Source organism: Aquarana catesbeiana, linkage group LG04, assembly GCF_042186555.1.
Source record: "Aquarana catesbeiana isolate 2022-GZ linkage group LG04, ASM4218655v1, whole genome shotgun sequence".
In the NCBI taxonomy this organism is placed as follows: Eukaryota; Metazoa; Chordata; class Amphibia; order Anura; family Ranidae; genus Aquarana; species Aquarana catesbeiana.
Genome location: NC_133327.1, coordinates 574706303 through 574733571, shown reverse-complemented (window position 1 = coordinate 574733571; position 27269 = coordinate 574706303). Strand labels below are relative to the sequence as shown.

The following is a 27269-nucleotide window of genomic DNA, read 5'->3' as shown; positions in this document are numbered from 1 at the left end:
GACTCGCTGATGTAGAGATCAGGGCTCTGTGGTGGCCAAACCATCACATCCATCACATCCCGGACTCCTTGTTCTTCTTTACGCGAAGAGAGTTCTTAATGACATTAGTTAAATGTTTGAAGATGTTGTCCTGCTGCAGAATACATTTGGGGCCAGTCACACGCCTCCCTGATGGTATGACATGATCAGGGTCGTAGATAATTTTTTTCTTGGGGGGGGGTTCTGGTCTTTCAAACTTAAAGGCATCATTTACACTTTAATGTTGGGGAGGTACGGTAAAAACATGCGAGGCTTTGCAATGCAGCGCAGCAAAAATGATCCCCATTCAAATGAATAGAAGGCAATGCACGCAGTTGTGGTGCGGTAGTGTACTCATTAGTACAGCAAGCTCCTCCTAAGCTCCCTAGATTATTTTTTGTTCAGCCCACTGGGTTGAACTAAAAAAACTTACCGTGTGAACCAGGTTTAGATCTCATTCAAATGTTCTAAATGGCCATGGAATGGCAAATATACCATGAATACCTACAGCCAGGATCCCAGATGTTCCAGTTTTTGTCAGCTGATCAGCCTGTTCACCTGAGTGATGGGCTGAAAAGAGCCACTGCTGTTAACATGTATCTGCACATCCAGTGGTCCCCATGTTTAAGCTCCGGGGGACAAAGCAAAACACATTGGGGTGTGGCCTGGCAGGAACCCGGGCTGAGGAAGTCTCTCCCATCACTAGTACATTAGTGATTAGTGGTAATTTAGTATGATGTGCGGCACCAGAAATTTTCTTTTCTGTTCCCTTTAGTGACTACAGGAGCTGGGATGAGCTCCATCCCTTGCCGACACTCCTGCAGCACGTTCGGTATCATCTACATTACTCCGCACATCGATTAAGCCTGAGGGACACATTAACAAACTGTGGGTCACAGTGGTTAACTGCTGTTAGGGACAAAATTCTGACCCTGGATGCAGAGAGATTGTATCCAAGGCAAAAATGTATCTCTACCTGCAGGTAACCACTGGATGTGCACTGTGCAGATACATGTGGATACATGTTTACAGCAGCAGACAGCCTTGGCTCTTTTTAGCCCATCACTCAGGCGTACAAATGTAAAGATATTAGAACATCTTATCCTGGGTGCAAGTATTTGCAGTATACTTGCTGCACCATGGAAATGTAGGATGTATGAATGAGACCCAAGACTGGATTTTAGCTATCCTTACTGTGCAAGATGAGCAGGTGCAAGAGGCAACATATTGTGGTAGGCAGTAAATTCAGTGATTTATTTAAACTTTAAAAAACTGTGTCCTAAGAAATTTTATGAAATGTTTTAAGAGCTAAAAATAAAAAAAAAATATTGTGCACTGCCTACCACAGGATGGTGTCCTTTGCACCTGGTCAATATGGTTGGCTTTTATTCAGTCTTAAACTGTAGTAAACCCAGCTTTTGAATTTGTACCTTTGAATTTGAATGTGAGAGATGATATCACTGAGGGAGCTAGAGAGGAGGTGGAATCCTTATGGGTAGAGCTCCAAAGGGATAAAGCTAAGGGGAAAATAATACTGGGAGTATGCTATAGGCCCCCAAACCTGAGGGAGGAAGTGGAGACGGATCTCCTATCACAAATTGGAGTAGCAGCAAGGATGGGAAGTGTTATCATAATGGGGGATTTTAATTATCCAGACATAGATTGGGCGGAGGGAACCGCGCATTCATTTAAGGCTCGCCAGTTCCTTAATGTCTTGCAGGACAATTTTATGGGTCAGATGGTAGACGCACCAACTAGAAATAAAACATTACTGGATCTACTGATTACCAACAATACAGACCTGATCACGGATGTGGAAATGCGGGGCAATTTAGGTAACAGCGATCACAGGTCAATTAGTTTCAGTATAAATCACACAAATAGGAAACATAAAGGGAATACAAAGACACTGAATTTCAAAAGAGCCAACTTCCCTAAACTACAAACCTTGCTAAAAGGCATAAACTGGGATAAAATATTAGAAACAAAGAATACGGAGGAGAGATGGGTTTGCTTTAAGAGCATATTAAATAAGGGCATTAGCCAATGTATCCCATTGGGTAATAAATTTAAAAGAGCGAACAAAAGTCCTGGATGGCTTAACTCCAATGTAAAAATGCATATAAAAGCAAAGGAGAAGGCCTTCAAAAAATACAAGGTTGAGGGATCATCCTCAGCATTCAGACTTTATAAAGAATGCAACAGGATATGTAAAGGTGCAATTAGGACAGCTAAGATAGAACATGAAAGACACATAGCGGAGGAGAGCAAAAAAAATCCCAAGAAATTCTTTAAGTATGTAAACAGTAAAAAAGGGAGGACAGACCATATTGGCACCATAAAGAATGAGGAAGGACATCTGGTTACAAAGGATGGGGAGATGGCGAAGGTATTGAATTTAATCTTCTCCTCAGTCTTCACGAGTGAATCGGGGGGCTTCAGTAACCAAAACTGCAGTGTTTATCCTCATGACACAACACAGGAAGACCTCCATGGTTAACAGAGGACGGAATTAAAATTAGACTTGAGAAACTTAACATTAATAAATCACCGGGACCAGATGGCTTGCATCCGAGGGTACTTAGGGAACTCAGTCAAGTGATTGCCAGACCGTTGTTCCTAATTTTTACAGATAGTCTACTGACTGGAATGGTACCAGCTGATTGGAGAAAAGCCAATGTAGCTCCTATATTTAAAAAGGGCCCAAAATACATCCCTGGGAATTACAGACCAGTTAGCCTAACATCGATAGTATGTAAACTCTTGGAGGGGATGATAAGGGACTATATACAGGATTTTAGTAATACGAACGATATCATTAGCAGTAATCAGCATGGATTCATGAAGAATCGTTCTTGCCAAACCAATCTATTAACCTTCTATGAGGAGGTGAGTTGCCATCTAGATAAAGGAAGGCCTGTAGACGTGGTGTATCTGGATTTTGCAAAAGCATTTGACACAGTTCCCCATAAACGTTTACTGTACAAAATAAGGTCTGTTGGCATGGACCATAGGGTGAGTACATGGATTGAAAACTGGCTACAAGGGCGAGTTCAGAGGGTGGTGATAAATGGGGAGTACTCAGAATGGTCAGGGGTGGGTAGTGGGGTTCCCCAAGGTTCTGTGCTGGGACCAATCCTATTTAATTTGTTCATAAATGATCTGGAGGATGGGATAAACAGTTCAATCTCTGTATTTGCAGATGATACTAAGCTAAGCAGGGCAATAACTTCTCCGCAGGACGTGGAAACCTTGCAAAAAGACCTGAACAAATTAATGGGGTGGGCGACTACATGGCAAATGAGGTTCAATGTAGAAAAATGTAAAATAATGCATTTGGGTGGCAAAAATATGAATGCAATCTATACACTGGGGGGAGAACCTCTGGGGGAATCTAGGATGGAAAAGGACCTGGGGGTCCTAGTAGATGATAGGCTCAGCAATGGCAGGCAATGCCAAGCTGCTGCTAACAAAGCAAACAGAATATTGGCATGCATTAAAAAGGGGATCAACTCCAGAGATAAAACGATAATTCTCCCGCTCTACAAGACTCTGGTCCGGCCGCACCTAGAGTATGCGGTCCAGTTCTGGGCACCAGTCCTCAGGAAGGATGTACTGGAAATGGAGCGAGTACAAAGAAGGGCAACAAAGCTAATAAAGGGTCTGGAGGATATTAGTTATGAGGAAAGGTTGCGAGCACTGAACTTATTCTCTCTGGAGAAGAGACGCTTGAGAGGGGATATGATTTCAATTTACAAATATCGGACTGGTGACCCCTCAATAGGGATAAAACTTTTTTGCAGAAGAGAATTTACCAAGACTCGTGGCCACTCATTAAAATTAGAAGAAAAGAGGTTTAATCTTAAACTACGTAGAGGGTTCTTTACTGTAAGAGCGGCAAGGATGTGGAATTCCCTTCCACAGGCGGTGGTCTCAGCGGGGAGCATTGATAGCTTCAAGAAACTATTAGATAAGCACCTGAATGACCACAACATACAGGGATATACAATGCAATACTGACACATAATCACACACATAGGTTGGACTTGATGGACTTGTGTCTTTTTTCAACCTCACCTACTATGTAACTATGTAACTATGTAACCTACAAGTAAGCCTATAATAACACTTACCTGTAGGTACAGTGAATATCTCCTAAACTTGTGGTGTTTAGGAGATATTCATATAAAAAGCAGCCATGATGTCACCAGTGCATGCGCTCTGAAGGGATGGCATACCACTTGGTTGTACTTCTTCTGGAGGGGAGTGCTGTTTGTTTTGCACTTTTGTGACCCATTTTTAGTCGACAGTCAGCTATAGCTTGCTGTCAGCTGACATCGCTCAGCGGGTCCAGGCTGTGAAAAGATCCTAACTTTAAAGTCAGGTAGCCAGCCGCTCAGTGAGCCGCAGAGACCCTGAGCCAGCTGGTCCTGCCCCCTCCATTGCCTGGCATTCCAGTGAGCGTGGGGGAGGGGAGCAGAACCATGGACTGACAGTCACCACTGCTCACAGAAGGCTGAGTGATCAGTGGTCTTTGATCGCTCTGTTGTTTGTCTTAGAAGCAGCTGGGGACAGATGCAACATTGGATCAATGTTCCATCCACCTGGGTATGTATAATTAAAAAAAAAAACATCTTTTTAAAGGAAAAGAAAAAACCCTCTCCTCCTAAGAACCCTCCCTCCCCAAGCAAAGATTCCCAGTGTAAAATATCTCCCTCCCTCAAATATCCCCCCCAAAAATTAAACCCCCCGTCTCTAAACCGACCCCCCCAAAGCAAAAATATCTCCCACAGTCAACACCCTTTCCCCCAGCAAAGATTCCTAATTATGAAGAAAATCTCCCTTCATCCAATCAAACTCCCTCCCAGAAGCAAATACCTGCCATTAACCACCCCTGTAAACTTCTCTACAAGAAACTCCCCCCTTCTCCAAAAGCAAACCCACCCCCCTTTCCTTAGCCCCCCTCCAAAAGAAACTCCCCCAGGCTGGAATTCTCACTTCCTCCTTCCCAAAACAGAAAATTGATGCCTCCCCACTTACCAGACCTCAGATTCAGCACGGCACAGAAGTATGAAAACTTCTGCATCCCCAGTCTCCCTTCAGCTGTGTCATATGATACCTTGAGTCTAGGAGTTCCCTCAACCGTGCACTGTCAATTGCCAGCATCTGAGACCTTGCAGTAATTTCATACTTTTCAGGGGGGCCCCTTATTAAACTGAGGGGGTGGAGCACAATAGAAGGGGGGCTGGCTGCTGCACTCCGAAACTCTGATTGCTTCTGCTGTGCTGATGCTGAGGCTAAACAGCAGGGACACTGTGCATTTTGTCAGGATGCTCTGGGGGAAGTTTGAACACCCCTGACCCTCCCCCCCCCCCTTATCTACGCCCCTGGGCATGATGGATAAGTATCTACCTATATTTATAAGCAGCCAATGTCATTAAGAATTATCTTCAGCGTAAAGAAGTACAAGGAGCTCCGGAAGTGATGGTTTGGCCCCCACAAATCCCTGAGCTCAACATCATCGAATCTGTATTTCTCAGCATTGAGAACACCATTGATTCTGAGCAAATCTCCAACTCCATTTGCAGAAATGCAGCTGCAAGGAACCTCCACCATGCTTTACTATGTGCAGACACTTATTATTGTACCGCTCTCCAGCCCTTCGGTGAACAAACTGCCTCCTGCTACAGCCAATATTTTTCCCACATCAGAGGTATGGCTTTTTGGCCACAATTCTTCCATGAAGACCACTTATGAACAGATTTCTCCAGACAGTAAACAGGGAAGTAAGCATGATTTGTCTTTCATCTGCTGCATTAAACTCCCTGGCGGTATTCCCGAGTTTGGCTCGGGGTGCATTTTCAGGACCAAAATCGGTAACCCCGAGCCACACTCGAGATCGTATTGCAGGATCCAGGCAAAGTTACTTACCTTGTCCCCAGGATCCTGAGATGTCTCCCCGCTGTGTGTGCGAGCCGTGTCTCTGCTCAATCTATCACCGTGCTGAGCTCTGTTCCCTGCAAGCGTTGCGACGCATGGGGACAGAGCACGGCGCCAAATTTAAAAAGTTAAAACATCCCTTTTGTCCCTAGTGGTTTGTCCAGTGCCCTGCATGCAGTTTTAAATTATATATACTGTTCTTTCTGCCTGGAAACTGGAGATTGTCCATAGCAACCAAAAAGTGTCCCTTTACATCAAAAGCGGTTTTAGACCAGCTAGAATACAGCGATAATAAATTAGAATCACTTGCAGAATTGAGCGATATTCATTTGTGGGGAAATTCTTCATCAAACACTGAAAGTACTGACAGCTACAATTCTGCAACTGAGCAAATTTCAGTGTTTTTGATTTGATTACATTATTGAATAATTTTTATTATTATTATATTATTATTTGTTATAATTATTTATAGTTATTTATTATAATATAATTTATGATTTCATTTTTTAAACTTTATCATACCCAGGCTGTCAAACATATCATACTTACCTCCACTGTGCAGTTGGTTTTGCACACTGTGGCCCCGAACTGCCTCTTCTGGAGTCCCACGGCGGCGCTCACGATTCCTCCTCGAATCAATAAACCCCCTAGGAGAAGCACTCTCCAGGGCGGTTACCTTGCGGGCACGCTCCAGAGCCCAGCATTTTCGTGTATAAACACAGAATGCCGGACTCGGCCCCGTCGCCCGGGTCATTGGATTTGATTGACAGCAGTAAGAGCCAATGGCTGCACTGCTATCAATCTATCCAATTAAGAGCCGAGAACCCCGGGCAGAGAGGTACAGAGTGCCTCCGCCGAGAGAACGAACGGGGTCAGGTGAGTAAAACGGGGGGGCGAGGTGGGATGGTTAGGGTGTCAGAAGTTTTTTCACCTTAATGCATAGGATGCATTAAGGTGAAAAAACATGAGGGTTTACAACCCCTTTAGGTTTTCTTGGCCAACCACTGCATCTAGGGTCCTCAATGTTGCCCATTTCTTTGTGCTATTTCAAAAGAGCTTGAACAGCACATCTTGAAACCCCAGTCTGCTTAGAAAACGTTGCCTGGGAGAGACCTTGCTGATGCAGTATAACTACCTTGTGTCTTGTTGCTGTGCTCAGTCTTGCCATGATGTATGACATGTGACATAAAACTGTCTTCTACAACCTCACCTTAGTAGCAGAGTTTAGCTGTTCCTCACCCAGTTTTACGCCTCCTACACAGCTTTCTGTTTTTATTAATGACTGTGTTTCAACCTACATATGAAATTAATGATTATTAGTGCCTTCTTGATATAATTGGTTAATCATAAAACTGATTCTAATCCTAGAAAATCCCTTACTTTGTGCAAGTGTACGAATTGATGCTGAATTGATGCTGGTTTGAAGGCAAAGAGTAGTCACACCAAATATTTTATTTCAAATTTTCTTCTGTCCACTCACTTTGCATTTTGTAAATTGCTAAAAATAAACAATTAAAATATACATTTTGAAAGCATTCCTACTTTACAGGCTCAAATTGATGGGGTTTATTTTCAGAATTTTTCAGTTTGTTTGCGCCCCCCTAAAAAAATTTTGAGCACCAGCCGCCAATGGGGTTGATTTACTAAAGGCAAATATACTGTGTACTGCAAGAGCACCTGCTCCAGAGCTTAGTAAATGAGGTAAAACTACACTTTGCAAAGAATACCCAATCACATGCAAGGAAAATAAAAAACAGCATTTTTGTTTGTACATGATTGGATAATAGAAACCAGCACAGCCTTCCCTTTAGATCTAGAGCAAATGCACTTAAAGTCCATTTGCAGTGCACTTCAAAGTGCATTTGCAGTGCACTTTTAAAGTGCACTTGCATTGCACATTATATGTGCCTTTAGTAAATCAACCTCACAGTGTACCCTGTTTTATACAATGCATTATAGTCTTTCACAATTATCACATAAGCAATGAACACAAAAATATTCATCTTTATACCCTATGTTCATATTTGACATTAAAGCTAAGTTCACACTACTGCATTTCTGAAACATGCGCAGAATTGTATGCTTTCCCAGCACACGCATAAATGTACTGCCCTTTTAGCAGAAGTACAGCAGCGCTGTCATGTCAGAAAGATCTCCCAGTATGTACCCATTGTGGGATCAATCCTCAGCCAATTCCATCCAGAATGAAAGCTATCTCTTGTGGGTAGAATGTCACTTTAAATTTCTACATTGTTTCATGTTTATAGTGGTGTGCCCAAGATTATCCCAGAGAAGATCACTCCAGAGACTCAAGCAAAAGGTACGGTGACAGAGCCCAAGGAACAGCAAGACACTGCTGCTGAAAGGTGAACATCTGAGATACACGCACATATAAAATTATAAAGTAACACATTTGCAGAATAAAGTCCAAAAGATAGAAGTCAAAAATACTGAATATCAACATTTTTAGCAAACTTTTAGTACAGGCTCTGTGGCGCTGAGGGTGAGGGGGTTCTCCCAGTATATACCCATTGCGGGATCAACGCTCAGCCAACTGCATCCAGAATGGAAGCTATCTCTTACGGGTAGAATGCCACTTTAAATCTCTACATGCATTGTTTCATGTTAACAGTGGTGTGCCCAAGATTATCCCAGAGAAGATCACTCCAGAGACCCAAGCAAAGGGTATGGTGACAGAGCCCGGGGAACATCAAGACACTGATGCCGAAAGGTGAACATCCCCATTATACATACACACATGCAGTATTTATTAAATGGGGTAAGCTGCATGGGAGTTTTTTAATGATCATCAGTGGGTACATTCTGCCAATATGTTCCACTCTGATTTGTAGCATAAAGTCCCAAAGATAGACATTGCACATTCAAATCAACATTTTTTTTCCAGTCATGTGAACATGATGAAGGGCGGGGATGCTCAAAACTGTCTTCTTGGTGTACATGTTATATGTAAATACATGTATATACTGTATATATAGACACATGCTTTACGCTGTATTATAAAATGTATTGTAGTCTTTAACAATTATTACATAATGTATTAGATATGTAGTACATATTACCTATGTTCATATTTGACATTAAAGCTAAGCTTACACTACTGTGTGTGGTAACACATGTAGAATTATGTGCTTTCCCGACACACACAGAAACACGCTGGCCTTTTAGCAGATGTACAGTGGTGCTGGGGTTCTCCAAGTATATGCTCATTGTTGTGGGATCAATGCTCAGCCAACTCCATCCAGAATGGAAGCTAACTCTTGTGTGCAGAATGGCACTTTTAATCTCTGCATGCATTGTTTCATGTTTATAGCAGTGTGCCCAAGATTATCCCAGTGACGATCACTCCAGAGACTCAAGCAAAGGGCACAGCGACAGAGCCCGAGGAACATCAAGACACTGCTGCCGAAAGGTGAACATCTCTGAGATATATGAGACACACACATACATACAGTATATATTAGATGGGGTAAGCTGCACAAGAGTCTTTTAATGATCATCAGTGGGTGCAATCCGCCAATAGGTTCCACTCTGCTTTGCAGTATAACTTCCCAAACATAGATGTTGTATTACAAAATGCTGAATATCCAAAAAAAAATTCCAGTTATGTGAACATGATGAAGGTTGAGCATGTTTAAAACTGTCTTTGTGGTGTACATTTTATACATACTGTAGATACATGATATACATATACTGTACACTACTGTGTAAAAGTTTTAGGCAGGTGTAAAAAAATGCTGTAATACTTCTTTTTTATCAATTAACAAAAATGTAAAGTAAATGAACAGAAGAGAAATACGAATTAATTCAATATTTGGTGTGACCACACTTTGACTTCAAAACAGCATCAATTCTTCTAGTTACACTTGCACACAGTTTTTGAAAGAACCCGGCAGGTAGGTTGTTCCAAACATCTTGGAGTACTAAGCACAGATCTTCTGTGGATGAAGGCTGCCTCAAATCCTTCTGTCTCTTTCTGTAATCCCAGACAGACTCAATGATGTAGAGATCAGGGCTCTTTGGGGGGCAAACCATCACATCCAGAACTCCTTGTTCTTCTTTACGCTATAGAGAGTTCGTAATGACATTAGTTAAATGTTTGGGGATGTTGTCCTGCTGCAGAATACATTTAGGGCCAGTCACAGGCTTTCCTGATGGTATGGCATGATGGATAAGTATCTACCTATATTTCTCAGCAGCCACTGTCATTAAGAATTACCTTCAGCGTAAAGGACAAGGAGCTCCGGAAGTGATGGTTTGGCCCCCTGTGTACCCTGTTTTATACAATGCATTATTGTCTTTCACAATTATCAGATAAGCAATAAACACAAAAATATTAATCTTTTTACCTTATGTTCATATTTGACATTAAAGCTAAGTTCACACTACTGCGTTTCGGAAACATGCGTAGAGCTGTATGCTTTCCCAACACCCACATAACTGTACTGCCCTTTTAGCAGAAGTACAGCAGTGCTGAAGGTCAGGAAGATCTCCCAGTATGTACCCATTGTGGGATCAATCCTCAGCCAACTCCATCCAGAATGGAAGCTATCTCTTGTGGGTAGAATGCCACTTTAAATCTCTACATTGTTTCATGCTTATAGTGGTGTGCCCAAGGTTATCTCAGAGAAGATCACTCCAGAGACTCAAGCAAAAGGTACGGTGACAGAGCCCGAGGAACAGCAAAACACTGCTGCCGAAAGGTGAACATCTGAGATACACGCACATATAGTATTATAATGTCACATATTTGTAGTAAAAAGTCCACAAGGTAGACATTGCACTCCAAAATACTGAATATCAAAATTTTTAGCAGACTTTTAGCACATTCTCAGTGGCACTGAGGGTGAGGGGGTTCTCCCAGTATATACCTATTGTGAAAGCAATGCTCAGCCAACTGCATCAAGAATGGAAGCTATCTCTTGCGGGTAGAATGCTACTTTAAACCTTTGCATGCATTGTTTAATGTTTACAGTGGTGTGCCCAAGATTATACCAGAGAAGATCACTCCAGAGACCCAAGCAAAGGGTACGGTGACAGAGCCCGAGGAACAGCAAGACGCTGCTGCTGAAAGGTGAACATCCCCATTATACATACACAAATACAGTATTTATTAGATGGGGTAAGCTGCATACGCTGCATGGGAGTCTTTTAATAATCATCAGTGGGTGCACTCCGCCAATAAGTTCTGATTTGTAGTATAAAGTCCCAAAGATAGACATTGCACTTTTGAATCAACATTTTTTTTTCCAAGTAACATTTTTATTGGTTGTCTCAATAGAGAAACAGTGCAAGAATATACTAAAAAAAAATAAAACAATGCGTGAAAGAACGCAGTAGCTTTGAGAAGGGAGGAACCTTCTTCAAAATTAGCATTATACATTTCAACTTCAGTGATAATATTGCTTTAGAACAGTATTAGGCAATACATGAAGTCTGGTATCATACAGAAAATTGCATGGAGAGTAACAAGAAGGAGAGAGGGAAAAGAGAAAAGTAAAGAGAGTGAGGGGGAAGAGAGGAAGGAAAGTAGAGGGTTATCGCTTTGGCCCTGTCATTGGCTCAAGGTGGATCCTCCCGGAGATGCCACAGCTCCCAGACCTTATCGTGGTCCTCTAGTCTGTCCCGTATCCTATCGGTCATTTTCTCCATAAGCTCAATATCCTTGACCCTAGCATACAGGGCTTCCGGGGAGGGTGGTGAGCATTTCTTCCAGTTGAGGGCAACAAGGCATCTATCCCAAAGATAGACATTGCACTTTTAAATCAACATTTTTTTTCCAGTCATGTTAACATGATGAAGGGCGGGGACGCTCAAAACTGTCTTCCTGGTGTACATGTTATATGTAAAAACATGTATAACCTGTATATATAGACACACACTTTACCCTTTATTATAAAATGTATTATAGTCTTTAACAATTATTGCATAATGTTTTAGATATGTAGTACATATTACCTTTGTTACATAGTTACATAGTAGGTGAGGTTGAAAAAAGACATCAAGTCCAACCTATGTGTGATTATGTGTCAGTATTACATTGAATATCTCTGTATGTTGTGGTCATTCAGGTGCTTATCTAATAGTTTCTTGAAGCTACCGATGCTCCCCGCTGAGACCACCGCCTGTGGAAGGGAATTCCACATCCTTGCCGCTCTTACAGTAAAGAACCCTCTACGTAGTTTAAGGTTAAACCTCTTTTCTTCTAATTTTAATAAGTGGCCACGAGTCTTGTTAAACTCTCTTCTGCGAAAAAGTTTTATTTCTATTGTAGGGTCACCAGTACGGTATTTGTATATTGAAATCATATACCCTCTCAAGCGTCTCTTCTCCAGAGAGAATAAGTTCAGTGCTCACAACCTTTCCTCATAACTAAGATCCTCCAGACTCTTTATTAGCTTTGTTGCCCTTCTTTGTACTCGCTCCATTTCCAGTACATCCTTCCTGAGGACTGGTGCCCATGACTGGACAGCATACTCCAGGTGCGGCCGGACCAGAGTCTTGTAGAGTGGGAGAATTATTGTTTTATCTCTGGAGTTGATCCCCTTTTTAATGCATGCCAATATTCTGTTTGCTTTGTTAGCAGCAGCTTGGCATTACATGCCATTGCTAAGCCTATCATCTACTAGGACCCCCAGGTCCTTTTCCATCCTAGATTCCCCCAGAGGTTCTCCCCCCAGTGTATAGATTGCATTCATATTTTTGCCACCCAAATGCATTATTTTACATTTTTCTACATTGAACCTCATTTGCCATGTAGTTGCCCACCCCATTAATTTGTTCAGATCTTTTTGCAAGGTTTCCACATCCTGCAGAGAAGTTATTGCCCTGCTTAGCTTAGTATCGTCTGCAAATACAGAGATTGAACTGTTTATCCCATTCTCCAGGTCGTTTATGAACAAATTAAATAAGATTGGTCCCAGCACAGAACCCTGGGGAACCCCACTACCCACCCCTGACCATTCCGAGTACTCCCCATTTATCACCACCCTCTGAACTCACCCTTGTAGCCAGTTTTCAATCCATGTACTCACCCTATGGTCCATGCCAACGGACCTTATTTTGTACAGTAAACGTTTATGGGGAACTGTGTCAAATGCTTTTGCAAAATCCAGATACACCACGTCTACGAGCCTTCCTTTATCTAGATGGCAACTCACCTCCTCATATAAGGTTAGTAGATTGGTTTGGCAAGAACGATTCTTCATGAATCCATGCTGATTACTGCTAATGATACCATTCTCATTACTTAAATCTTGTATATAGTCCCTTATCATCCCCTCCAAGAGTTTACATACTATTGATGTTAGGCTAACTGGTCTGTAATTCCCAGGGATGTATTTTGGGCCCTTTTTAAATATTGGTGCTACATTGTCTTTTTCCAATCAGCTGGTACCATTCCAGTCAGTAGACTGTCTGTAAAAATTAGGAACAATGGTCTGGCAATCACTTGACTGAGTTCCCTAAGTACCCTCGAATGCAAGCCATCTGGTCCCGGTGATTTAATAATGTTAAGTTTCTCAAGTCTAATTTTAATTCTGTCCTCTGTTAACCATGGAGGTGCTGCCTGTGTTGTGTCATGAGGATAAACACTGCAGTTTTGGTTACTGAAGCCCCCGATTCACTCGTGAAGACTGAGGAGAAGAATAAATTCAATACCTTCGCCATCTCCCCATCCTTTGTAACCAGATGTCCTTCCTCATTCTTTATGGGGCCAAAATGGTCTGTCCTCCCTTTTTTACTGTTTACATACTTAAAGAATTTCTTGGGATTTTTTTTGCTCTCCTCCGCTATGTGTCTTTCATGTTCTATCTTAGCCGTCCTAATTGCACCCTTACATTTCTTGTTGCATTCTTTATAAAGTCTGAATGCTGAGGATGATCCCTCAACCTTGTATTTTTTGAAGGCCTTCTCCTTTGCTCTTATATACATTTTTAGATTGGATTTAAGCCATCCAGGACTTTTGTTCGCTCTTTTAAATTTATTACCCAATGGGATACATTGGCTAATGCCCTTATTTAATATGCTCTTAAAGCAAACCCATCTCTCCTCAGTATTCTTTGTTCCTAATATTTTATCCCAATTTATGCCTTTTAGCAAGGTTTGTCGTTTAGGGAAGTTGGCTCTTTTGAAATTCATTGTCTTTGTATCTTTGTATTCCCTTTATGTTTCCTATTTGTGTGATTTATACTGAAACTAATTGACCTGTGATCGCTGTTACCTAAATTGCCCCGTATTTCCACATCCGTGATCAGGTCTGTATTGTTGGTAATCAGTAGATCCAGTAATGTTTTATTCTAGTTGGTGCGTCTACCATCTGACCCATAAAATTGTCCTGCAAGACATTAAGGAACTGGCGAGCCTTAAATGAATGCGCGGTTCCCTCCGCCCAGTCTATGTCTGGATAATTAAAATCCCCCATTATGATAACACTTCCCATCCTTGCTGCTAATCCAAATTGTGATAGGAGATCTGTCTCCACTTCCTCCCTCAGGTTAGGTGGCCTATAGCATACTCCCAGTATTATTTTCCCCTTAGCTTCATCCCTTTGGAGCTCTACCCATAAAGATTCCACCTCCTCCCTAGCTCCCTCAGTGATGTCATCTCTCACATTCACTTGTACATTATTCTTGATATATAGGCATACTCCTCCCCCTTTTTTACCCTCTCTGTCCTTGCAGTAAAGAGTATACCTTTGAATGTTTGCCAGCCAATCATGAGAGCTGTTGAACCAGGTCTCTGAAACTCCCACAAAATCCAAATCCCCCTCGTACAACAGTATCTCTAGTTCACCCATCTTGTCCGCCATGCTCCTGGCATTGGTGAACATGCCACAAAGTTTAGACCGGTCGCATATTGTCCTCGTATTGGGTGTTTCGAGATTGCAACTAGGACTTGCTACTACACTTACCTTGTGTTTTTGTGCTTTGGTCAACCTACCACTAATGCCCCCAATACTACCCTCTGGAATATCTACCGCGCTGACTATCTCTACCTCTGGACCCTCCCCCCCCATCGCCTAGTTTAAAAACCCCTTTAACTTTTTGGCTATCTTCATTCCCAGCAGATCTGCACCCTCCTCATTTAGGTGCAGTCCGTCCCTTCTATAGTACCGGTTATCGACTGAGAAGTCAGCCCAGTCCTCCAGGAACCCAAACCCCTCCTTACTACACCATCTCTTCAGCCACTTGTTTACTTCCCTAATCTCCCTCTGCCTTTCTGGTGTGGCTCGATGTACCGGTAGTATTCCTGAGAATACTACCTTGGAGGTCCTTTTCCTCAATTTAGCCCCTAAAAACGTTTAGTAGGACACTCCATCTGCCTTTGACTTTGTCATTGGTGCCAACGTGCACCATGACAGCTGGGTCTTCCCCGGCCCCTCCCAGTATTCTTTCCACAAGATCCGTGATGTGCCGAACCCAAGCGCCCGGTAGACAACATACTATTCGGCGCTTCAGGTCTTGGTTACAGATTGCCCTCTGTTCATATTTGACATTAATGGTAATTTTACACTACTCTTTGTTGTAACTCATCGTGTGCTTTCCCGACACACACAGAAACATGCTGCCCTTTTAGCAGATGTACAGTGGTGCCGGGGTTCTCCAAGTACAGTGAACCTGGAAAGTATTCACAGCACTTCACTTTTTCCACATTTTGTTATGTTACAGCCTTATTCCAAAATGGATTACATTCATTATTTAAGTTTGAAATCTTTGCAAATTTATTAAAAATAAAAAACAAATTTTTTTTTTAGCAGACTTTCAGCACACGCTCTGTGGTGCTGAGGGGGAGGGGGTTGTCACAGTATATACCCATTGTGAGAGCAATGCTCAGCCAACTCCATCCAGAATGGAAGCTATCTCTTCTGGGTAGAATGCTACTTTAAATCTCTACATGCATTGTTTCATGTTTACAGTAGTGTGCCCAAGATTATCCCAGAGAAGATCACTCCAGAGACCCAAGCAAAGAGTATGGTGACCGAGCCTGAGGAACATCAAGACACTGCTGCTGAAAGGTGAACATCCCCAAGATACACACACACACACATACAGTATTTATTAGATGGGGTAAGCTGCATGGGAGTCTTTTAATGATTATCAGTGGGTGCACTTCGCCAATAAGTTCCAAACTGATTTGTAGTATAAAGTCCCAAAGATAGACATTGCACTTTTAAATCAACATTTTTGTAACAAGCTCCTTGCTCGCTCGGTTCCACTCTCCCGATACTCCTCTGCAGCTGTTGAATCAGATTGCAACGTCTGATATTTCGGTCATCCAATGCTCCGGGATTAGAACTTCAGCTATGTGCCGTTCTAACCCAGTTGTGATAGCTCAGAACAAACCTCAGGCAGGCTGTATGTAAGTTCAAACAGGAATCTATTTTATTGCAATATACAGGCTCTTTTATACACTAAAAGTGGAGGTGCATACCTCTGGCTCATATTACTCTAACAATACACCTGTAACCTAATTAACCTAATTAACATGGGCTAATTAACTAATCCCTTTAGACAGTCTAGATGACTCAGACATGACCTTTAGGCCAGACTGGCCGTCTTGTAGTTCAGAAAATCCAATCAACATTATCACAATAGCAGAGTTAATTAAACACAAACAACAATGGGGATCTAATGACTCTTAGATCCCATACTAGAGACTTATTTACAATACACATTCTAGCAGACAACAGACAGACAGGTGCTGCATTTACATCAGCATCTCCTAACAGTATCTGTCCCAGCATTATGAATCAGCCACTATTTCTAATATGGCAAATCCAGGGTCCCCAGAGTCTGTGTGTCCTGGGGGACCAGGACCCAAATCCACAGTAGTACCACCTCAAGGGTCCCTAGGCATACAGCTCACAAAGAGCACCGTTCCCCCAAATGCAAGGGCCCATGATCGATCGGCAAGAGGCTAGCATACAGTCCCCTCCAAAAGTCTCTCTCCCGGCTAGGTCTGTCACAATTTTTTTTTCAAGTAACATTTTTATTGGTTGTCTCAATAGAGAAACAGTACAAGAATATAAGAGAAAAATAAAACAAAGCATGAAAGAACACAGTAGCGTTGAGAAGGGAGGAACCTTCTTCAAATTTAGCATTATACATTTCAACTTCATTGATAATATTGCTTTAGAACAGTATTAGGCAATACATTAAGTCTGGTATCATACAGAATATTGCATGGAGACTAACAAGGAGAGAGGGAAAAGAGAAAAAAAAAGAGAGTGAGGGGGAAGAGAAAAAGTAAAGTAGAGGGTTTTCCCTTTGGCTCCATCACTGACTTAAGGTGGATCCTCCTATGGACACACATTTTACCCTGTATTATAAAATGTATTATAGTCTTTAACAATTATTACATAAAGTATTAGATATGTAGTACATATTACCTATGTTCATATTTGACAATAATGCTAAGTTTACACAACTGTGTGTGGTAAAACATGTAGAATTGTGTGCTTTCCCAACACACACACAGAAACATGCTGCCCTTTTAGCAAATGTGCAGTGGTGATGGGATTCTCCAAGTACAGTGAACCTGAAAAGTATTCACTGCACTTCACTTTTCCACATTTTGTTTTGTTACAGCCTTATTTCAGAATGGATTAAATTCATTATTAAGTTTGTTTGAAATCTTTGCAAATTTCTTAAAAATAAAAAAACGAAAAAAAAAAAATCACATGTACATAAGTATTCACAGCCTTTGCCACGACACTCAAACTTGAGCTCAAGTGCATCCTGTTTCCACTGATCATTCTTGAGATGTTTCTACAACTTGATTGGGGTCCACCTGTGGTAAATTCAGTTGATTGGACATGATTTGGAAAGGCACACACCTGTCTATATAAAGTCCCACAGTTAACAGTGCATATCAGAGCACAAACCAAGCCATGAAGTCCAAGGACTTGTCTGTAGACCTCCGAGACAGGATTGTATTGAGGCACAAATCTGAGGAAGGGTACAGAAAAATGTCTGCAGCATTGAAGGTCCCAATGAGCACAGTGGTCTCCATCATCAGTAAATGGAACCACCCGCACTCTTTCTAGAGCAGGCCGCCCGGGCCAAACTGAGTGATCAGGGGAAAAGGGCCTTAGTCAGAGAGGTGACCAAGAACACGATGGTCACTCTGACAGAGCTCCAGCGTTTCTCTGTGGCGAGAGGAGAACCTTCCAGAAGAAAAACCATTTCTGCAGCACGCCACCAATCAGGACTGTATGGTAGAATAGCCAGACAGAAGCCACTCCTCAGTAAAAGTCACATGACAGCCCGCCCAGAGTTTGCCAAAAGGCACCTGAAGGACTCTCAGACCATGAGAAAGAAAATTCTCTGGTCTGATGAAACAAAGATTGAACTCTGGCCTGAATGGCAAGCGTCATATCTGGAGGAAACCAGGTACCGCTCATCACCTGGCCAATACCATCCCTACAGTGAAGCATGGTGGTGGCAGCATAGTACTGTGGGGATGTTTTTAGTGGCAGGAACTGGGAGACTAGTCAGGATCAAGGGAAAAATGAATGCAGCAATGTACAGAGACATCCTTGGTGAAAACCTGCTCCAGAGTGCTCTGGACCTCAGACTGGGGCAAAGGTTCATTTTCCAACAGGACCCTAAGCACACAGCCAAGATAACAAAGGAGTGGCTATGGGACAACTCTGTGAATGTCCTTGAGTGGCCCAGCCAGAGCCCAGACTTGAACTTGATTGAACATCTCTGGAGAGATCTGAAAATGTCAGTGCACCGACGCTCCCCATGCAACCTGATGTAGCTTGTGAGGTCCTGCAAAGAAGAATGGGAGAAACTGCCCAAAAATAGGTGTGCCAAGCTTGTAGCATCATATTCAGTATGACTTGAGGCTGTAATTGGTGCTAAAGGTGCTTCAACAAAGTATCAAGAAAAGGCTGTGAATACTTATGTACATGTGATCTTTTTCATTTTTTATTTTTAATAAATTTGCAAAGATTTCAAACTTCTTTTATATTGTCATTATGGGGTATTGTTTATAGAATTTTGAGGAAATTTAATCCATTTTGGAATAAGGCTGTAACATAAAAAAATGTGCAAAAGGTGAAGTGCTGTGAATACCTTCCGGATGCACTGTATATGCCCATTGTTGTGGGATCAATGCTCAGCCAACTCCACCCAGAATGGAAGCTATCTCATGTGGGTAAAATGCCACTTTATCTAATCTCTGCATGCATTGTTTCATGTTTACAGTGGTGTGCCCATGATTATCCCCGCAACGATCACTCCAGAGACTCAAGCAAGCAGCTCGGTGACAGAGCCAGAGGAACATCAAGACACTGCTGCTGAAAGGTGAACATCTCTGAGATATCTGAGACACAAACACATACAGTATATATTAGATGGGGTAAGCTACACAGGAGTCTTTTGATGATTAACAGTGGGTGCACTCTGCCAGTGGGTTCTACTTGCATTGTAGTATAAAGTCTCAAAGATAGATGTTGCACTACAAAATGCTGACTGTCAAATTTTTTTTCCAGTCATGTGAACATGATGAAGGTTGAGGATGCTCGAAACTGTCTTCGTGGTGTACATTTTATTAAAATGATGTTGAGATCAGGGCTCTATGGAGGCCAAACCATCACATCTAGGATTCCCTGTTCTTTGTTACATCTTTATTACATTGGTTGAATGTTTGGGGATGTTGTCCAGCTGCAGAATACATTTGGGGCCAGTCACATGCCTCCCTGATAGCATGGCACAATGAATAAGTATCTATCTATATTTCTCAGCAGCCAATGTCATTAAGAATTATCTTCAGCGTAAAGAAGGACAAGGAGTTCTGGAAGTGATGGTTTGGCCCCCACAGAGCCCTGAGCTCAACACCATTGAGCATGTATTTCTCAGCATTGAGGACACCATTGATCCTGAGCAAATCTCCAACTCCATTTGCAGAAATGCAGCCCCAAACTTGCAAAGAACCTCCGCCATGCTTTACTATGTGCAGACACTCATTATTGTACTGCTCTCCAGCCCTTCGGTGAACAAACTGCCAATATTTTTTTCCACATCAAAGGTATGGCTTTTTGACCGCAATTCTTCCATGAAGACCACTTATGGACAGACTTTTTCAGATCAGTAGATGGGTGTTCTGGGTCCCAACGGTTTCTGGTATTTCTGTGCTGATAGCACGGCTGAACATCTTCCAATGTAGAAGGGAAGTAAGCATGATTTGTCTTTCATCTGCTGTATTAAGTTTCTTTGGCCAACCACTGCATCTATGGCAGGGCCGTCTTACTGAGCAGGCACCCCTGGGCACTGCCCGGGGTCCCCAGGTTCACATGGGGCCCCATCAGAGCCAGACAATTAGCACTAGCAGTGGAGCAAGGGAGTCAGGCTGAGCAGGCACAGGCAGTCCAGCGTGTGGCGGCATCTTTGGTTCCGCCTGCCAGCTGGTCTGTCACCACCTCTCCTGAGCCATCCTGAGTGACTGAGTGAGTTAAGGCAGAGGGAGGGTGCCAAAGCCCCAGTGCCGTGGTTCCCTCTCCCGTTTGCTCTCCCCGCTGGCAGGCAAATAATAGGAGCGCCAAAGGTGAGCGGGTCTGAGGAGAAGAAAAAGTGCTGCCCCCCCCCCCTCCTCGAGTCGCCTCTGTCAGAAGAGGGCTCTATTTCCTGCCTATCCTCCCTCCTCCATCCTTCTGTCAGCAGTGGGGAGAGTGGCTGTGTCTCTGTCTGGAGAGAGCAGCTGCAGGATTTTCTTCCAGACTCCCTCTCCTCCTCATGCTGCTGTACTCGGGAGCGGATCCCTCTCCCTCTATTGGCCAGGTAAAAAAAAAAAAAAAGGATCACAAAGGAGGATCATGGGACATGTAGTCCCGAGGACTGGCAAGCCCCAGCAATCCTAAGAGGGAAACTGCAGCCCCCAGCATGCCCAGCTGAAGAGAAGGGAGAGAGAGTCAGGCTATGGGTGGCAAGTGGCACACTGAATATGGTGGTAGGGAATGGGTGGCAAGTGACATGCTGAATCTGGTGACAAGAGACCGGTGGCAAGTGACACACTGAATCTGGTGACAGGGCACCAGTGGCAAGTGACACACTGAATCTGGTGGCAGGGGATGGGTGGCAAGTGAAATGCTGAATCTGGTGACAAGGGACTGGTGGCAAGTGACACACTGAATCTGGTGACAAGGGACCGGTGGCAAGTGACACGCTGAATCTGGTGGCAGGGGATGGGTGGCAAATGAAACGCTGAATCTGGTGTCAAGGAACTGGTGGCAAGTGACACGCTGAATCTGGTGACAAGGGACCGGTGGCAACTGACATGCTGAATCTGGTGGCAGGGGATGGCTGGCAAGTGACATGCTGAACCTGATGGCAGGGGATGGGTGGCAAGTGACACGCTGAATCTGGTGACAAGGGACCGGTGGCAAGTGACACGCTGAATCTGGTGGCAGGGGATGGGTGGCAAGTGAAACGCTGAATCTGGTGTCAAGGAACTGGTGGCAAGTGACACACTGAATCTGGTGACAAGGGACCAGTGGCAACTGACATGCTGAATCTGGTGGCAGGGAATGGCTGGCAAGTGACATGCTGAATCTGGTGGCAGGGGATGGGTGGCAAGTGACACGCTGAATCTGGTGACAAGGGACCGGTGGCAAGTGACACGCTGAATCTGGTGGCAGGGAATGGCTGGCAAGTGACATGCTGAACCTGATGGCAGGGGATGGGTGGCAAGTGACACGCTGAATCTGGTGACAAGGGACCGGTGGCAAGTGACACGCTGAATCTGGTGGCAGGGGATGGGTGGCAAGTGAAACGCTGAATCTGGTGACAAGGGACCGGTGGCAAGTGACACGCTGAATCTGGTGGCAGGGGATGGGTGGCAAATGAAACGCTGAATCTGGTGTCAAGGAACTGGTGGCAAGTGACACACTGAATCTGGTGACAAGGGACCGGTGGCAACTGACACGCTGAATCTGGTGGCAGGGAATGGCTGGCAAGTGACATGCTGAATCTGGTGGCAGGGGATGGGTGGCAAGTGACACGCTGAATCTGGTGACAAGGGACCGGTGGCAAGTGACACGCTGAATCTGGTGGCAGGGGATGGGTGGCAAGTGAAACGCTGAATCTAGTGACAAGGGACCGGTGGCAAGTGACATGCTGAATTTGGTGGCAGGGGATGGGTGGCAAATGACACGCTGAATCTGGTGACAAGGGACCAGTGGCAAGTGACACGCTGAATCTGGTGGCAGGGAATGAGTGGAAAGTGACACACTGAATCTGGTGACAAGAGAACGGTGGCAAGTGACACGCTGAATCTGGTGACAAGGGACCGGTGGCAAGTGACACGCTGAATCTGGTGACAAGGGACCAGTGGCAAGTGACATGCTAAATCTGGTGGCAGGGGGTGAGTGGCAAGTGACACCCTGAATCTGGTGACAGGGGACGGGTGGCAAGTGACACACTGAATCTGGTGACAAGGGACCGGTGGCAAGTGACACACTGAATCTGGTGGCAGGAGATGGGTGGCAAGTGACACACTGAATCTAGTGGCAGGGGATGGGTGGCAAGTGACACGCTCAATCTGGTGACAAAGGATCGGTGGCATGTGACACGCTCAATCTGGTGACAAGGGACCGGTGGCAAGTGATATCCTGAATCTGGTGGCAGGGAATCGGTGTCAAGTGACACACTGAATCTGGTGGCATGGGGTGGGTGACAAGTGAAACACTGTATCTGGTGACAAGGGACCAATGGCAAGTGACACGCTGAATCTGGTGACAAGGGACCGTAGCATGTGACATGCTGAATCTGGTGGCAGGGGATGGGTGGCAAGTGACACGTTGAATCTGGTGACAAGAGACCAGTGGCAAGTGACACCCTGAATGTTGTGACAAGGGACCGGTGGCAAGTGACACACTGAATCTGGTCGCAGAGGACTGGTGGCAAGTGACACACTGAATCTTGTGGCAGGGAATCGGTGGCAAGTGACACACTGAATTTGGTGGCAAGAGATGGGTGGCAAGTGAAACACTGAATCTGGTGACAAGGGACCGGTGGCAAGTGACACAATGAATCTGATGACAAGGAGATCGGTGGCAAGTGACACACTGAATCTGGTGGTAGAGGATAGGTGGCAAGTGACACGCTGACCTGAATCTGGTAACAAGGGATCAGTGACAAGTGACATGCTGAATCTGGTGACAAAGGGCCGGTGGCAAGTGACACCCTGAATCTGGTGACAAGGGACCGGTGGCAAGTGACACGCTGAATCTGGTGACAAGGGACCCATGGCAAGTGACACGCTGAATCTGGTAGCATTGGACGGGTGGCAAGTGACACACTGAATCTGGAGGCAGGGGATGGGTGGCAAGTGACACACTGAATCTGGTGACTGGGGATGGGTGGCAAGTGACACGATGAATCTGGTGGCAGGGGATGGGTGGCAAGTGACACACTGAATCTGGTGGCAGGGGACTGTAGCAAGTGACATGCTGTAAAGTAGAAAAATTGTACTTTAATTCTTGAGAGTAGGTGTGTTAATTGGAGCAAGCTTGTAGGGGCCCCAAAGCATTACTGTGCCCAGGGGCCCATGATGTTATTATGATGGCCCTGGTCTAGGGTCCTCAATGTTGCCCATTTCTTTGTGCTTCTTCAAAAGAACTTAAACAGCACATCTTGAAACCCCAGTCTGCTTAGAAAATGTTGCCTGGGAGAGACCTTAATGATGCAGTAAACTACCTTGTGTCTTGTTGTTGGAGAGACCTTAATGATGCAGTAAACTACCTTGTGTCTTGTTGCTGTGCTCAGAGTTGCCATGATGGATGACCTGTGACATGAAACTGTCTTCTACAACCTCACCTTAGTAGCAGAGTTTAGCTGTTCCTCAACCAGCTTTACGCCTCCCACACAGCTGTTTCTGTTTTACTTAATGACTGTGTTTCAACCTACATATGAAATTTATGATTATTAGTACCTTTTTGATATAACTGGTTAATCATAAACCTGACTCTAATCCTACAAAATCACTGACTTTGTGCAAGTGTAAGAATTGATGCTGGTTTGAAGCCAAAGATTAGTCACACCAAATATTAATTTGATTTAGATTTTTCTTCTATCCACTCACTTTGCATTTTTTAAATTGCTAAAAATAAACAATTAAAATATACAGTGTAAAAGCATTCCTAGTTTACATGATTTATTCGCACGTGCCTAAAACTTTTGCACAGTACTGTGTATAGACACCTTGGGGTCGATTTACAAATATACAAATATACTGTGTACTGCAAGAGCACCTGCTCCAGAGCTTAGTAAATGAGGTAAAATTACACTTTACAAAGAATGCCCAATCACATGCAAGGAAAATAAAAAACGGCATTTTTGTTTGTACATGATTGGATGATAGAACCAGCAGAGCTTCCCCTCAGATCTAGAGCAAATGCACTTAAAGTGCATTTGCAGTGCACTTCAAAGTGCACTTGCATTACACAGTGTACCCTGTTTTATACAATGCATTAGGCAGGGATCCTCAAACTATGGCCCTCCAGCTGTTACGGAACTACACATCCCATGAGGCATTGTAAAACACTGACATTCACAGACATGACTAGGCATGATGGGAATTTCAGTTCCTAAACAACTGGAGGGCCGTAGTTTGAAGACCCCCTGCATTAGAGTCTTTAACAATTATCACATAAGCAATAAACACAAAAGTATCCATCTTTATACCCGATGTTGATATTTGACATTAAAGCTAAGTTCACACTACTGCATTTCAGAAACGTGCAGAGTTGTATGCTTTCCCAATGTACTGCCCTTTTAGGAGAAGTACAGCAGCGCTGTTAGGTCAGGAAGATCTCCCAGTATTTCCCCATTGTGGGATCAATCCTCAGCCAACTCCATCCAGAATGAAAGCTATCTCTTGTGGGTAGAATGTCACTTTAAATTTCTACATTGTTTCGTGCTATAGTGGTGTGCCCAAGATTATCCCAGAGAAGATCACTCCAGAGACCCAAGCAAAGAGTATGGTGACCGAGCCTGAGGAACATCAAGACACTGCTGCTGAAAGGTGAACATCTCTGACATACACACACACACATATAGAATTTTAAAGAAACACATTTACAGAATAAAGTCCAAAAGATAGACGTTGCACTCAAAAATACTGAATATCAAAATTTTTTGCAGACTTTTAGTGCACGCTCTGTGGCGCTGAGGGTGAGGGGGTTCTCCCAGTAAATACCCATTGTGAGAGCAATGCTCAGCCAACTGCTTCCAGAATGGAAGCTATCTCTTGCAGATAGAATGCCACTTTAAATCTCTGCATGCATTGTTTCATGTTTACAGTGGTGTGCCCAAGATTATCCCAGAGAAGATCACTCCAGAGACTCAAGCAAAGGGTATGGTGACCGAGCCCGAGGAACATCAAGACACTGCTGCTGAAAGGTGAACATCTCTGAGATATCTGAGACACACACACATACAGTATATATTAGATAGGGTAAGCTGCACAGGAGTCTTTTAATGATTGTCAGTGGGTGCACTCCGCCAATAGGTTCCACTTCGATTTGTAGTATAACCCCTTAGCATCGACCGTACGCACATATGTGGCCTCGGCTTTAAGGGGTTATACCGGAATGATGCCTGCAGCTGCAGGTATCATCCCGGTACCGTTTTTTAGAGAGGGCGGTCGGCTCTTCAGGGATAACAACCAATGTGGCTGTTATCTCGAAGAAGTGAGAGGGGAGGTCCCCCCTCCCGCCGCCGCTCTTCCCGGGCCTTCCATCCTACCAGGAGACCCGAGCCACGATCCGGGACCTCCGCTGGCTAGAGTGAGACTTGAAGGAAGCCAGAAATGGCTTCATACAAGTCTCCTATGTGTAAACACGGAAGCGACGTCACAACGTTACTTCTGGTTTACTCGGCTGCCAATGGCGCCATTTTTTAAAAAAATGACAGTATTCAAATTGCCATTTTTGGTATTCTGAATACTTTGAAGTGCAAAGGAGGGATTGGGGGTCTTTTAGACCCCCAATCCCTCTATAAAGAGTACCTGTCACCACCTATTACTGTCACAAGGGATGTTTACATTCCTTGTGACAGCAATAAAAGTGATCAAAATTTTTTTTTTAAGTGACAATGTAAAACAATAAAAATAAATCATTTTAAAAAAGAATAATTTTAAAGCGCCCTTGTCCCCGCCAGCTAGCGCAGCAAAGAAAACGCACACGTAAGTCTCACCCACCAGTGTTAATTTTGGTAGCAAATTTCGATTTAGTTTTAGTCTTAGTCTTAGGACTAAAATGGCATTTTAGTTTTAGTCCCATTTTAGTCTTCTGCAATTGTTTTAGTTTTAGTCATATTTAGTCGACTAAATCTCCAGTGCATTTTAGTCGACTAAAATGTCCTACCTTTTAGACGACTAAAATCTCCAGTACATTTTAGTCGACTAAAACTCATTTTAGTCGTCTGGAATCAAATGGGTGTAATTAAATTTGAATGCAGTAGTTATCATTTCTGTACAATTTCATTATATATCTCATTATATACTGCTGGAGTGAAAAATCTCATATGTTATTATTTAAGGTATTGAGGTATGAACATGCACTAAAGGCCAGTGTTAATTTTTAAGTCAAATTACAATTTAGTTTTAGTCTAATGCCCTGTACACACGGTCGGATTTTCCAACAGAAAATGTGTGATAGGACCTTGTTGTTGGAAATTCCGACCGTGTGTGGGCTCCATCACACATTTTCCATCGGAATTTCCGACACACAAAGTTTGAGAGCATGCTATAAAATTTTCCGACAACGAAATTCCGATTGTGTGTACACAAATCCGATGAACAAAGTGCCACGCATGCTCAGAATAAATTAAGAGATGAAAGCTATTGGCTACTGCCCCGTTTATAGTCCCAACGTACGTGTTTTACGTCACTGCGTTCAGAACGATCGGATTTTCCGACAACTTTGTGTGACCGTGTGTATGCAAGACAAGTTTGAGCCAACATCCGTCGGAAAAAATCCATGGATTTTGTTGTCGGAATTTCCGATCAATGTCCGACCGTGTGTACGGGGCATTAGTCTTTTGACTAAAATGCCATTTTAATTTTAGTCCCATTTTAGTCTTTTGACTAAAATGCCATTTTAGTTTTAGTCGTATTTTAGTCATCTCAATTGTTTTAGTTTTAGTCGTATTTTAGTCGACTAAAATAGTATTCATTTAGTTGACTAAAATGTTTTAGTCATTTTAGTCGACGAAATTAACACTGGCCCCCACATATGTAAACAGTGTTCAAATCACACATGTGAGGTATCGCCGCAATCATCAGAG

The 27269-nt window shown here is 43.5% G+C and overlaps 1 protein-coding gene across 3 annotated transcripts in view; it reads left to right on the top strand.

Moving 5' to 3' along the window:
• LOC141140678 (uncharacterized) overlaps positions 1-27269 on the top strand; it is a 161013-nt gene that overhangs the window by 109343 nt on the left and 24401 nt on the right. For 2 of the 3 annotated variants that reach the window (XM_073628091.1, XM_073628089.1), the window contains 8 exons: positions 8226-8324; positions 8591-8689; positions 9290-9388; positions 10952-11050; positions 15893-15991; positions 19191-19289; positions 24907-25005; positions 25284-25382. In XM_073628091.1, coding sequence (XP_073484192.1) covers positions 8226-8324; positions 8591-8689; positions 9290-9388; positions 10952-11050; positions 15893-15991; positions 19191-19289; positions 24907-25005; positions 25284-25382 — 792 coding nt within the window. The remainder of the gene's footprint in view (positions 1-8225; positions 8325-8590; positions 8690-9289; positions 9389-10951; positions 11051-15892; positions 15992-19190; positions 19290-24906; positions 25006-25283; positions 25383-27269) is intronic. The other variant, XM_073628090.1, reaches the window with a different exon arrangement.